We start from the raw sequence: 12,371 nt of genomic DNA, 5'->3' as shown, positions 1-12,371 counted from the left end.
TGTCTGACCCCATCGGTAGATAAAATATTGACTATATCTGTAGATACAAAAGTGACCACATCTGAAGACCAGCTATTGACCGCATGTGACCAACTCTAGCATGACGCCAGAGTGACGCCACTACTCCCCCACAAACTGCCGCATCTACAACAAACACTGTAGCCCCACCCCACCTCTACAAGAAATGTTGTAGGTCCCCCACCTCTACAACAAACTTGTAGCCCCACCCCACCCCCCACCTCTACAACAAATGTTGTAGGTCGATGCCCGTCAATTTAACACATCTTTTCATCATGGGATATTTTATATTTGATTTTAAAAATTGATAAAATTCTAATTGCATTCTAATTACAAAAAAAATAAAATTGTCGGCATTCAGCGGGCCGCCTTATTGAGGTGGCTCACACTATGCAGGCCCCGGCGACTCACCTACCCCATTCACACCCTCGGTCACGAGACGCTAGTCACGTGACCTGGGCCTAGACCTTTCAGCCAATCAGAATCGCCGTAGCTGCCACCACGGCAGCAAACAGAACAAACCAATCATCCCCATCGCCAGGTGACACCTCAATTTTCCAGCACCTCCATCCTTTCACGCCCGCGCCCCTGCTCCCCTATCAAGTTTATCTGGCCACAATCTTGATGTATTCAAATAGTCACAGCTGCGGCGACCGGCAAATGTGAGCAACACAACAACACCAAATACAAATTTCACCCCGCCCCCCCCCCCCCCCCCTTTCTATGTGCGTGAGTTCTGGGCAGAAGTTGAACCCTATATTCGTTAGACAAAACATTATGGTTAACATAACACAACAATACAGAATGTCATAAATTTATGGTCACAGAATGTCATCAATTAATCATAACAAAAAAAAGCTAGATGTAAAGATATCTCTCTATTTGTGAAGCATTCTTAGGCATTATTTGCATATTTGAAAAAGTCATATTGAAAACATCATGGCAACCAAGCATAAGTATTTTATCAGCCGCGAGCGGTTCGTTAATACGCGATGGGTGGTTGTTAATCAGACGACACCGGATTGGCTCAGTAAGTTTCGAACACACGACAATATTGGTAGGAGGGAGACTTTTCTGAAATGTTTTGAGAGGTCGGTGTTGTCTGCTTTTGTGTGGGAGCTAATGTGAGATGCGGACGAGAGTGTGTGTGGGGGAGTGTGTGTGGTGTTTGTGTGTGGGAGAGATATGGAGTGTGGAGGAATGTGTGTGAGAGAGAGAGGAATTGCGAGTAAGTGAGGGAGAATGATTCTGGCAAAGCTTTAGTAGGACCCACTTCTGAAGGACCGACATGACCAACTTTAGCAGGACCGACAGGACACGCAGGACCAACAGCATCAACATGAGCAGGTTCCATCAACAACAGCTGTTTGAGAACCACCGTGCATCCCAAGACGACGTAATAAAACAAATAGGCCGGCTTACATCCGGGTCGGGACGACCGGATGTGCCTGTTCTATCTCAGTGGGCTCCAAGTGTACCGGCTCACCAGGGGCGGAGAACCCAGTCTCAGTGGGCTCCAAGTGTACCGGGTCACCAGGGGCGGAGAACCCAGTCTCAGTGGGCCCCAAGTGTACCGGGTCACCAGGGGCGGAGAACCCAGTCTCAGTGGGCTCCAAGTGTACCGGGTCACCAGGGGCGGAGAACCCAGTCTCAGTGGGCCCCAAGTGTATCGGGTCACCAGGGGCGGAGAACCCAGTCTCAGTGGGCTCCAAGTGTACTGGGTCACAGGGGCGGAGAACCTAGTCTCAGTGGGCCCCAAGTGTACCGGGTCACCAGGGGCGGAGAACCAAGTCTCAGTGGGCTCCAAGTGTACCGGCTCACCAGGGGCGGAGAACCCAGTCTCAGTGGGCTCCAAGTGTACCGGGTCACCAGGGGCGGAGAACCCAGTCTCAGTGGGCCCCAAGTGTACCGGGTCACCAGGGGCGGAGAACCCAGTCTCAGTGGGCTCCAAGTGTACCGGGTCACCAGGGGCGGAGAACCCAGTCTCAGTGGGCCCCAAGTGTATCGGGTCACCAGGGGCGGAGAACCCAGTCTCAGTGGGCTCCAAGTGTACCGGGTCATCAGGGGCGGAGAACCCAGTCTCAGTGGGCCCCAAGTGTATCGGGTCACCAGGGGCGGAGAACCCAGTCTCAGTGGGCTCCAAGTGTACCGGGTCACCAGGGGCGGAGAACCCAGTCTCAGTGGGCTCCAAGTGTACCGGGTCACCAGGGGCGGAGAACCAAGTCTCAGTGGGCACCAAGTGTACCGGGTCACCAGGGGCGGAGAACCCAGTCTCAGTGGGCTCCAAGTGTACCGGGTCACCAGGGGCGGAGAACCCAGTCTCAGTGGGCTCCAAGTGTACCGGGTCACCAGGGGCGGAGAACCCAGTCTCAGTGGACTCCAAGTGTACCGGGTCACCAGGGGCGGAGAACCCAGTCTCAGTGGGCTCCAAGTGTACCGGGTCACCAGGGGCGGAGAACCCAGTCTCAGTGGGCTCCAAGTGTACCGGGTCACCAGGGGCGGAGAACCCAGTCTCACCTCACTCAAACACCTACCATTGGCGTTGTTTGACTCTAAGGGTGTCTAGAATATTCTGTAGACCACGCCACTGAGGCTGTGCACCTTTGTCCAGTAACGTTATGCCTCAATGGACAAACAAGCGCGAGCCTGGTGATGACCTTGTTGTTTTAGAAGCGAGTACTGACAATAGGTTCAAGGACGTTGACGTGTTAGACGGCCAGTTAGTTCCACAGCTGTAGAAACTGGCCGTCCAGATGGTAGCAGATTCGTAGTGGCCGTCTTGATGATATCACACTCACAATGGCCGTCTAGATAGTACCACACATACTGGCCGTCCGGAAGATTCCAGATACTGACTGGCCGTCCAGCTGGTACCTAACTGATGGCTGTACGATACAGCAAGTGACAGCATCCTGTACAGCATCCTGTAGCGTGTAGCCAGTACAAAGTGGTGACAGCCCTACACAAGACGCGCCACACGGAAGTAAATCCCAGGTACCACTAGCGTGCTCACACCAAACATCATCACGACCCCCCCCCCCCACCCCACACTTGAGACACACAGTATAATTTGCTTAGACAGCCCTACCACTTGAAAATGCCCCCCCCCCCCCCCAACAACATCACTTGACACGACAGAAAACAACAACCCCAGCATTATTTAACCATCAACATGGCGTGTGAATAATTTCCTATTGAACAAAAACAAGCGTCTGAAGATCCACAGGCTGGTTTAGAGTGGCGCCCCCCCCCCCCCCCACACACACCCTCTCCCCACCCCCACCTAATCACTGGTTGTGTAAACAAATTAAATTACAGCAATTAACAAGTTCCCAGCGCTGGCGGCCTAAACACCAGACCTGGACCAAACGTAAACAACAAACCTACCTACGGCCCCCGCCTCTCCCGCCTTCTCCTCCAGTCAGGTAGCGAACACTCGACTTGGTCCACTTCCGCTTCAGAGTTATGACTGAGCTGAAATCATAAGTCACATTTATGACTGAGGTGAAATCATGAGTCATGGTTATGGTGACTGAACTGAAATCATAAGTCACATTTATGACTGAACTGAAATCAGAAGTCACATTTATGACTGAGCTGAAATCATGAGTCACAGTTATGATGACTGAACTGAAATCAGAAGTCACATTTATGACTGAAATGAAATCCTAAGTCCTATTTATGGCTAAGGTGAAATTTAGCCTGAAAAATTAGACTACCATATATTTAATCCTTTAAGAAATAAAACTGCCTTTACACTCAGTATACATGACTTCAGTTATACTGAATGTGACTGTTAGAAAAATGTATCATATCAGACATTTGGTTACAGAAGACATTTGGTTACACCAGACATTTGGTTACGCCAGACATTTGGTTACACCAGACATTTGGTTACACCAGACATTTGGTTACACCAGACATTTGGTTACAGAAGACATTTGGTTACACCAGACATTTGGTTACAGAAGACATTTGGTTACAGAAGACATTTGGTTACACCAGACATTTGGTTACACCAGACATTTGGTTACACCAGACATTTGGTTACACCAGACATTTGGTTACAGAAGACATTTGGTTACAGAAGACATTTGGTTACACCAGACATTTGGTTACACCAGACATTTGGTTACAGAAGACATTTGGTTACAGAAGACATTTGGTTACACCAGACATTTGGTTACACCAGACATTTGGTTACACCAGACATTTGGTTACACCAGACATTTGGTTACAGAAGACATTTGGTTACAGAAGACATTTGGTTACACCAGACATTTGGTTACACCAGACATTTGGTTACAGAAGACATTTGGTTACAGAAGACATTTGGTTACACCAGACATTTGGTTACACCAGACATTTGGTTACACCAGACATTTGGTTACAGAAGACATTTGGTTACAAAAGACATTTGGTTACAGAAGACATTTGGTTACACCAGACAATTGGTTACACCAGACATTTGGTTACACCAGACATTTGGTTACAGAAGACATTTAGTTACAGAAGACATTTGGTTACAGAAGACATTTGGTTACACCAGACATTTGGTTACACCAGACATTTGGTTACACCAGACATTTGGTTACACCAGACATTTGGTTACAGAAGACATTTGGTTACAGAAGACATTTGGTTACACCAGACATTTGGTTACAGAAGACATTTGGTTACACCAGACATTTGGTTACACCAATCATTTGGTTACACCAGACATTTGGTTACAGAAGACATTTGGTTACAGAAGACATTTGGTTACAGAAGACATTTGGTTACAGAAGACATTTGATTACACCAGACATTTGGTTACACCAGACATTTGGTTACACCAGACATTTGGTTACACCAGACATTTGGTTACAGAAGACATTTGGTTACAGAAGACATTTGGTTACAGAAGACATTTGGTTACACCAGACATTTGGTTACAGAAGACATTTGGTTACTCCAGACATTTGGTTACACCAGTCATTTGGTTACAGAAGACATTTGGTTACAGAAGACATTTGGTTACACCAGACATTTGGTTACACCAGTCATTTGGTTACAGAAGACATTTGGTTACACCAGACATTTGGTTACAGAAGACATTTGGTTACACCAGACATTTGGTTACACCAGACATTTGGTTACACCAGACATTTGGTTACAGAAGACATTTGGTTACACCAGACATTTGGTTACACCAGACATTTGGTTACACCAGACATTTGGTTACACCAGACATTTGGTTACAGAAGACATTTGGTTACAGAAGAGATTTGGTTACACCAGACATTTGGTTACAGAAGACATTTGGTTACACCAGACATTTGGTTACACCAGACATTTGGTTACACCAGACATTTGGTTACAGAAGACATTTGGTTACACCAGACATTTGGTTACAGAAGACATTTGGTTACACCAGACATTTGGTTACAGAAGACATTTGGTTACAGAAGACATTTGGTTACACCAGACATTTGGTTACACCAGACATTTGGTTACAGAAGACATTTGGTTACAGAAGACATTTGGTTACAGAAGAGATTTGGTTACACCAGACATTTGGTTACAGAAGACATTTGGTTACACCAGACATTTGGTTACAGAAGACATTTGGTTACAGAAGACATTTGGTTACACCAGACATTTGGTTACACCAGACATTTGGTTACAGAAGACATTTGGTTACAGAAGACATTTGGTTACACCAGACATTTGGTTACACCAGACATTTGGTTACAGAAGACATTTGGTTACAGAAGACATTTGGTTACAGAAGAGATTTGGTTACACCAGACATTTGGTTACAGAAGACATTTGGTTACACCAGACATTTGGTTACAGAAGACATTTGGTTACAGAAGACATTTGGTTACACCAGACATTTGGTTACACCAGACATTTGGTTACACCAGACATTTGGTTACACCAGACATTTGGTTACAGAAGACATTTGGTTACAGAAGACATTTGGTTACACCAGACATTTGGTTACACCAGACATTTGGTTACAGAAGACATTTGGTTACACCAGACATTTGGTTACAGAAGACATTTGGTTACAGAAGACATTTGGTTACACCAGACATTTGGTTACACCAGACATTTGGTTACAGAAGACATTTGGTTACACCAGACATTTGGTTACACCAGACATTTGGTTACAGAAGACATTTGGTTACAGAAGACATTTGGTTACACCAGACATTTGGTTACACCAGACATTTGGTTACAGAAGACATTTGGTTACACCAGACATTTAGCTGAACTATAAAATGTAGATTTGAATCTACCCCTGCAACCGTTGCTAGAAAAAAAAAGTTCCGATATATTTAAATGAGCTCGTGTCACTCACTCCTGGCAAAGACCCCAGAAATGGATGACCTACTTGAGAAATCTGGCCTCCAAAAGTTCACGGCGTCCGATGCCCAGGTCGCAGTGACCGGGAGACTCGGAATGTTACATGGCCAGTAATCGCGACGGAGGTGGTAGGATAGGTGAGCTGAGTTGTAGCACTCACACTGGTGGGGGGGGGGGGGGAGAGAGGGGTTAAACGGGGAGTTGGGGGGAGGAGTTGGTAAAGGTAGGGGTGGAGGGTGCACAGGTAGACGGAAAAGTAAGCTATTTAAACTTAAAGAATGCTCGAGTTAACCAAGGTGAAGTCATGTGATTAGACAGGTGCTCGATACTGCAGCTCGTGCAGGTACATAATTGTTTGTGTGGCGGGGGGGGGGGGGAAGAAAGAGTGAGACGCATGGTAGAGCGCGTGCCACATTGTAGGGTAACAGCAGGATAGTGACAAGATCTGGTTAGATAGACACACGATAATGGAGTTACTAGAGACGTAAGGTAGCCAGACACAGTGTAGCATGATAGTAGCCACACTAGACACAGTGTAGCACGATAGTAGCCACACTAGACAGACTGTAGCACGATAGTAGCCACACTAGACAGACTGTAGCACGATAGTAGCCACACTAGACAGACTGTAGCACGATAGTAGCCACACTAGACACAGTGTAGCACGATAGGGTAGCCACACTAGACACAGTGTAGCACGATAGTAGCCACACTAGACACAGTGTAGCACGATAGTAGCCACACTAGACACAGTGTAGAACGATAGGGTAGCCACACTAGACACAGTGTAGCACGATAGTAGCCACACTAGACAGACTGTAGCACGATAGTAGCCACACTAGACACAGTGTAGCACGATAGTAGCCACACTAGACACAGTGTAGCACGATAGTAGCCACACTAGACACAGTGTAGCACGATAGTAGCCACACTAGACACAGTGTAGCACGATAGTAGCCACACTAGACACAGTGTAGCACGATAGTAGCCACACTAGACACAGTGTAGCACGATAGTAGCCACACTAGACACAGTGTAGAACGATAGGGTAGCCACACTAGACACAGTGTAGCACGATAGTAGCCACACTAGACACAGTGTAGCACGATAGTAGCCACACTAGACACAGTGTAGCACGATAGTAGCCACACTAGACACAGTGTAGCACGATAGTAGCCACACTAGACACAGTGTAGCACGATAGTAGCCACACTAGACACAGTGTAGCAATCAAAATAGTAATTAAGCTGAACTTAACTGTTACCACAACTTTGGACAAGACACGTGTAGCCATGATGTAGGCAGACAAACGTGAGATGTAATCAAATACTATCAGTATAGCCACAGATGTAGCCAAAATCTCAATTTAGCCACCGATGTAGCCAAAATCTCAATTTAGCCACCGATGTAGCCAAAACGAACCAGTTTAGCCACCGATGTAGCCAAAACGAACCAGTTTAGCCACCGATGTAGCGAAATGCTACCCACGACGACAGCTAACGTGAGTGGCTAGAACAAGTATCATAACAATCATACCTAGTGCTCACTTTACAAAGCACGCGCGAGGATTAATGATATGTGAGTGAGTGACACCCAAATGTACGTAGCGAATATAGTAAGGCGCACACGGTTTCAATTATAGGAGAGGGGGGAGGGGGGGAAAGAGAGGGTAAACTATGAGCTACAGAAGAATCCAAGGGCAAGTAACCCACCAATCCATTGTAGTTACCAAGGTCATCCATCTTGGTCATATTTTTCGTTGCTTCAATTCAACCTGTCTAAAGTACAGAATGTGACTTACCTACAAAAACTCGACTTAGACCTACCTACAAAAACTTGACTAACCTACAAAAACTTGAATATAAACTTCTACATCCAGGTCAGCATACGCGAATGTTAATCAGAAATTACGCAACGAAAGAACTAACCCATGATAAAATAACTACTAGATCTACATCTATTTTAACGTCATACTCTTCGACAAAATAGGTCTATTGGGAGTTTCTTTCGGGTATCTCTTTGGATGGGGGGGGGGGGGGGGGGGGTCACTGCTGAAACCCACCCGAAAGAAAAAAAGAAAATAAATGGGCCTAATTTATATGAAAATTGTATACTTTAATAACAAGAGTCCGCCCCCCCCCCCTCATGCCTTCCGACAGAACGAGGAATATTCTAGAAGATCTTCCTAAATCTCCTTTATCACAGCTAGGTATACTGTAGAAGATCTTTTCCCTACCAAACAGCACGAAGATGGCTGATGATGAAAACAGCAACAATTACCTGCTCATTCCTACCCCTTTACCCCCGCGCGAAAAGAATTAACCTCGTATTTAATTAAGTCACCCCTGACATCCCCCCACCACCCCTAACCACCCCCTAACCACCCCAAAGTAGCCCCCCCCCCCCCCCGACATTCTGATACCATCCATCCTGCGACTCGGGGAAATATTAGACGGGACTCATGCTATAAATAACTCAAGGGAAACTACTCGCGAAGACAAAGAACCAGAAACAAAGATATAACGAGTTTCTGAGCATCTTGATAAATCCAGACCAAGATTTGCGTTCTTTCCTGTGCCAGACTTAAAGGGGGGTGGGGGGGGGGGGGCAACTGCGTCAGCTTATACAGCGGGTAGGGGAAGGGGAAGAAGATTTGGAAACTTCTAAAAAAAATCGAAGTTCTTGTCAAGTCGGTTTCCTTGCGCCTACTTCCCAGAAAGTGAAATTCATTTTGACGTCATTTAAAGTCTATAAATAGATTAGGCCGACAGGAGTGGGCGTAGCACAACGCTCACATTTACATGGACCCAGTGGCCGCACCCCATGTGCGGTTTGGTGCACGCTGCAGTTGCCGCACCACTTATCGAGAACATTCCCAGATTAGTTACCAATACCGTAAACGTTTGAAAATAGTTTTACTGTTTGAGATAGTACTCATCTATAATGAACGTGTTTTCTAATCAAGGTTTTTAAAACAATCCAGTTCACCTACCGATGTCATAGAAGGGAGGGCGTATTCGATACTATTTTGGCATCGATAATTCTAATCTTGATCTAATCCGAAATCCTGCCACTAACCACCAAAACAGACGCATACGATATTATTACGTTGTGTCCAGATCTACAGCATCACCAACCAAAGGGTCAAACAGCATCACCAACCAAAGGTCAAACAGCATCACCAACCAAAGGTTCAAACAGCATCACCAACCAAAGGGTGAAACAGTCAAACAGCATCACCAACCAAAGGTCAAACAGCATCACCAACCAAAGGTTCAAACAGCATCACCAACCAAAGGGTCAAACAGCATCACCAACCAAAAGGTCAAACAGCACCAACCAAAGGGTCAAACAGCATCACCAACCAAAGGGTCAAACAGCACCAACCAAAGGGTCAAACAGCATCACCAACCAAAGGGTCAAACAAACAGCATCACCACAAAAGGGTCAAACAGCATCACCAACCAAAGGTTCAAACAGCATCACCAACCAAAGGTTCAAACAGCATCACCAACCAAAGGGTCAAACAGCATCACCAACCAAAGGGTCAAACAACATCACCAACCAAAAGGTCAAACAACATCACCAACCAAAGGGTCAAACAGCATCACCAACCAAAGGTTCAAACAGCATCACCAACCAAAGGTTCAAACAGCATCACCAACCAAAGGTTCAAACAGCATCACCAACCAAAGGGTCAAACAAACAGCATCACCAACCAAAGGGTCAAACAGCATCACCAACCAAAGGGTCAAACAAACAGCATCACCAACCAAAGGGTCAAACAGCATCACCAACCAAAGAGTCAAACAGTCAAACAGCACCACCAACCAAAGGGTCAAACAGCATCACCAACCAAAATGTCAAACAGCATCACCAACCAAAGGGTCAAACAGCATCACCAACCAAAGGGTCAAACAGCATCACCAACCAAAGGGTCAAACAGCATCACCAACCAAAGGGTCAAACAAACAGCATCACCAACCAAAGGGTCAAACAGCATCACCAACCAAAGGGTCAAACAACATCACCAACCAAAAGGTCAAACAACATCACCACAAAAGGGTCAAACAGCATCACCAACCAAAGGTTCAAACAGCATCACCAACCAAAGGTTCAAACAGCATCACCAACCAAAGGTTCAAACAGCATCACCAACCAAAGGGTCAAACAAACAGCATCACCAACCAAAGGGTCAAACAGCATCACCAACCAAAGGTTCAAACAGCATCACCAACCAAAGGGTCAAACAACATCACCAACCAAAAGGTCAAACAACATCACCACAAAAGGGTCAAACAGCATCACCAACCAAAGGTTCAAACAGCATCACCAACCAAAGGTTCAAACAGCATCACCAACCAAAGGTTCAAACAGCATCACCAACCAAAGGGTCAAACAAACAGCATCACCAACCAAAGGGTCAAACAGCATCACCAACCAAAGGTTCAAACAGCATCACCAACCAAAGGTTCAAACAGCATCACCAACCAAAGGGTCAAACAAACAGCATCACCAACCAAAGGGTCAAACAGCATCACCAACCAAAGGGTCAAACAACATCACCAACCAAAAGGTCAAACAACATCACCACAAAAGGGTCAAACAGCATCACCAACCAAAGGTTCAAACAGCATCACCAACCAAAGGTTCAAACAGCATCACCAACCAAAGGTTCAAACAGCATCACCAACCAAAGGGTCAAACAAACAGCATCACCAACCAAAGGGTCAAACAGCATCACCAACCAAAGGGTCAAACAAACAGCATCACCAACCAAAGGGTCAAACAGCATCACCAACCAAAGGTTCAAACAGCATCACCAACCAAAGGGTCAAACAAACAGCATCACCAACCAAAGGGTCAAACAGCATCACCAACCAAAGGGTCAACAGCATCACCAACCAAAGGGTCAAACAGCATCACCAACCAAAGGGTCAAACAAACAGCATCACCAACCAAAGGGTCAACAGCATCACCAACCAAAGGGTCAAACAAACAGCATCACCAACCAAAGGGTCAACAACATCACCAACCAAAGGGTCAAACGGCAGCTAACAACATCAGTTTCTGGTTAGTTTAGTCGTCTTGTCCTTGATTACACCTGACAGCAAGTACCATCGAGAAAACAATGCCCTACCATCTACCACCCTGCCCCCATCCCCAACACGATAAAAAACATGCCCCCCCCCCCCCACACGATAAAAAACATGTTCCCCATCCCCCCTCCCCCACACGATAAAAAACATGTTCCCCCATCCTTGGAATGACGGCAATACACAGACGTGTGCCGGTTTTTTTATCCGGGAATTCCCAACAGAAAGCGGTATGGGACATGGAAAACATGAAACAAAGAGGATTACAAATGGGAAAAAATCTTCCCATTAAAGAATTCATCTAGATCAGTTTGGTGGGGTAGATCGAGTGGTAATTAAACATATTTTCTCTACCACATCGCCCATCCTTTTGTACATTCTTCATTAGCTCACCCCCCCCCCCCCCAGCCCCGCCCCTCCCGTTATCTAACAGGGATCTTCCTGAGACCTGCTAATAAATCTTCTTATGCGCATGCCTTTTCTGACGCGCCCCCCAGCTTCGAAGGTCAGTGACCTATTAAAAAACTCGGATAAACTCGTTTTTGTTTGTCAAACTGTTTTCTCCCAGCATTTAAACAGTGACACATATCAGTGACCCGGTCAACTAGGTCAGCTCTTGACTGTCAGGTCAATTAGGTCACCTCTTGACTGTACTGTCCAAAACTAGCCATGTTTCGTTACAGTGTGGCCATGTTTCATTATAATGTGGCCATGGTTCATTATGACGTGCAGATGTGGCCATGTTTCATTATAATGTGGCCATGTTACATGACGTGTAGATGTGGCCATGTTTCATTATAATGTGACCATGTTTCATTGTGATGTTTCGTTGTATGTGGTCATGTTTCATTGTTATGTTTCGTTGTATGTGGTCATGTTTCATTATGATGTGGCCATGTTTCA

General features: G+C 45.9%; 2 protein-coding genes across 2 annotated transcripts; both read left to right on the top strand.

The window, feature by feature from the left end:
• The first annotated feature begins 1,460 nt into the window (after nt 1-1,460).
• LOC131940560 (S-antigen protein-like) lies at nt 1,461-2,609 on the top strand. Its single transcript, XM_059299247.1, has one exon. It carries the CDS (start codon nt 1,461-1,463, stop codon nt 2,607-2,609), a length of 1,149 nt encoding a protein of 382 aa, XP_059155230.1.
• A 3,778-nt stretch (nt 2,610-6,387) lies between these two features.
• LOC131940559 (putative uncharacterized protein ENSP00000383309) lies at nt 6,388-11,430 on the top strand. Its single transcript, XM_059299246.1, has 2 exons — nt 6,388-6,482; nt 9,492-11,430. The coding sequence occupies exons 1-2, from the start codon at nt 6,388-6,390 to the stop codon at nt 11,428-11,430; spliced, it is 2,034 nt and encodes a 677-aa protein (XP_059155229.1).
• The last annotated feature ends 941 nt before the right edge of the window (nt 11,431-12,371 follow it).

This window comes from Physella acuta, unplaced genomic scaffold (assembly GCF_028476545.2).
Source record: "Physella acuta isolate Inbredline_101_S28 unplaced genomic scaffold, ASM2847654v3 ptg000322l, whole genome shotgun sequence".
Taxonomy (NCBI): domain Eukaryota; kingdom Metazoa; phylum Mollusca; class Gastropoda; family Physidae; genus Physella; species Physella acuta.
This window is presented reverse-complemented; position numbering and strand designations above follow the sequence as displayed.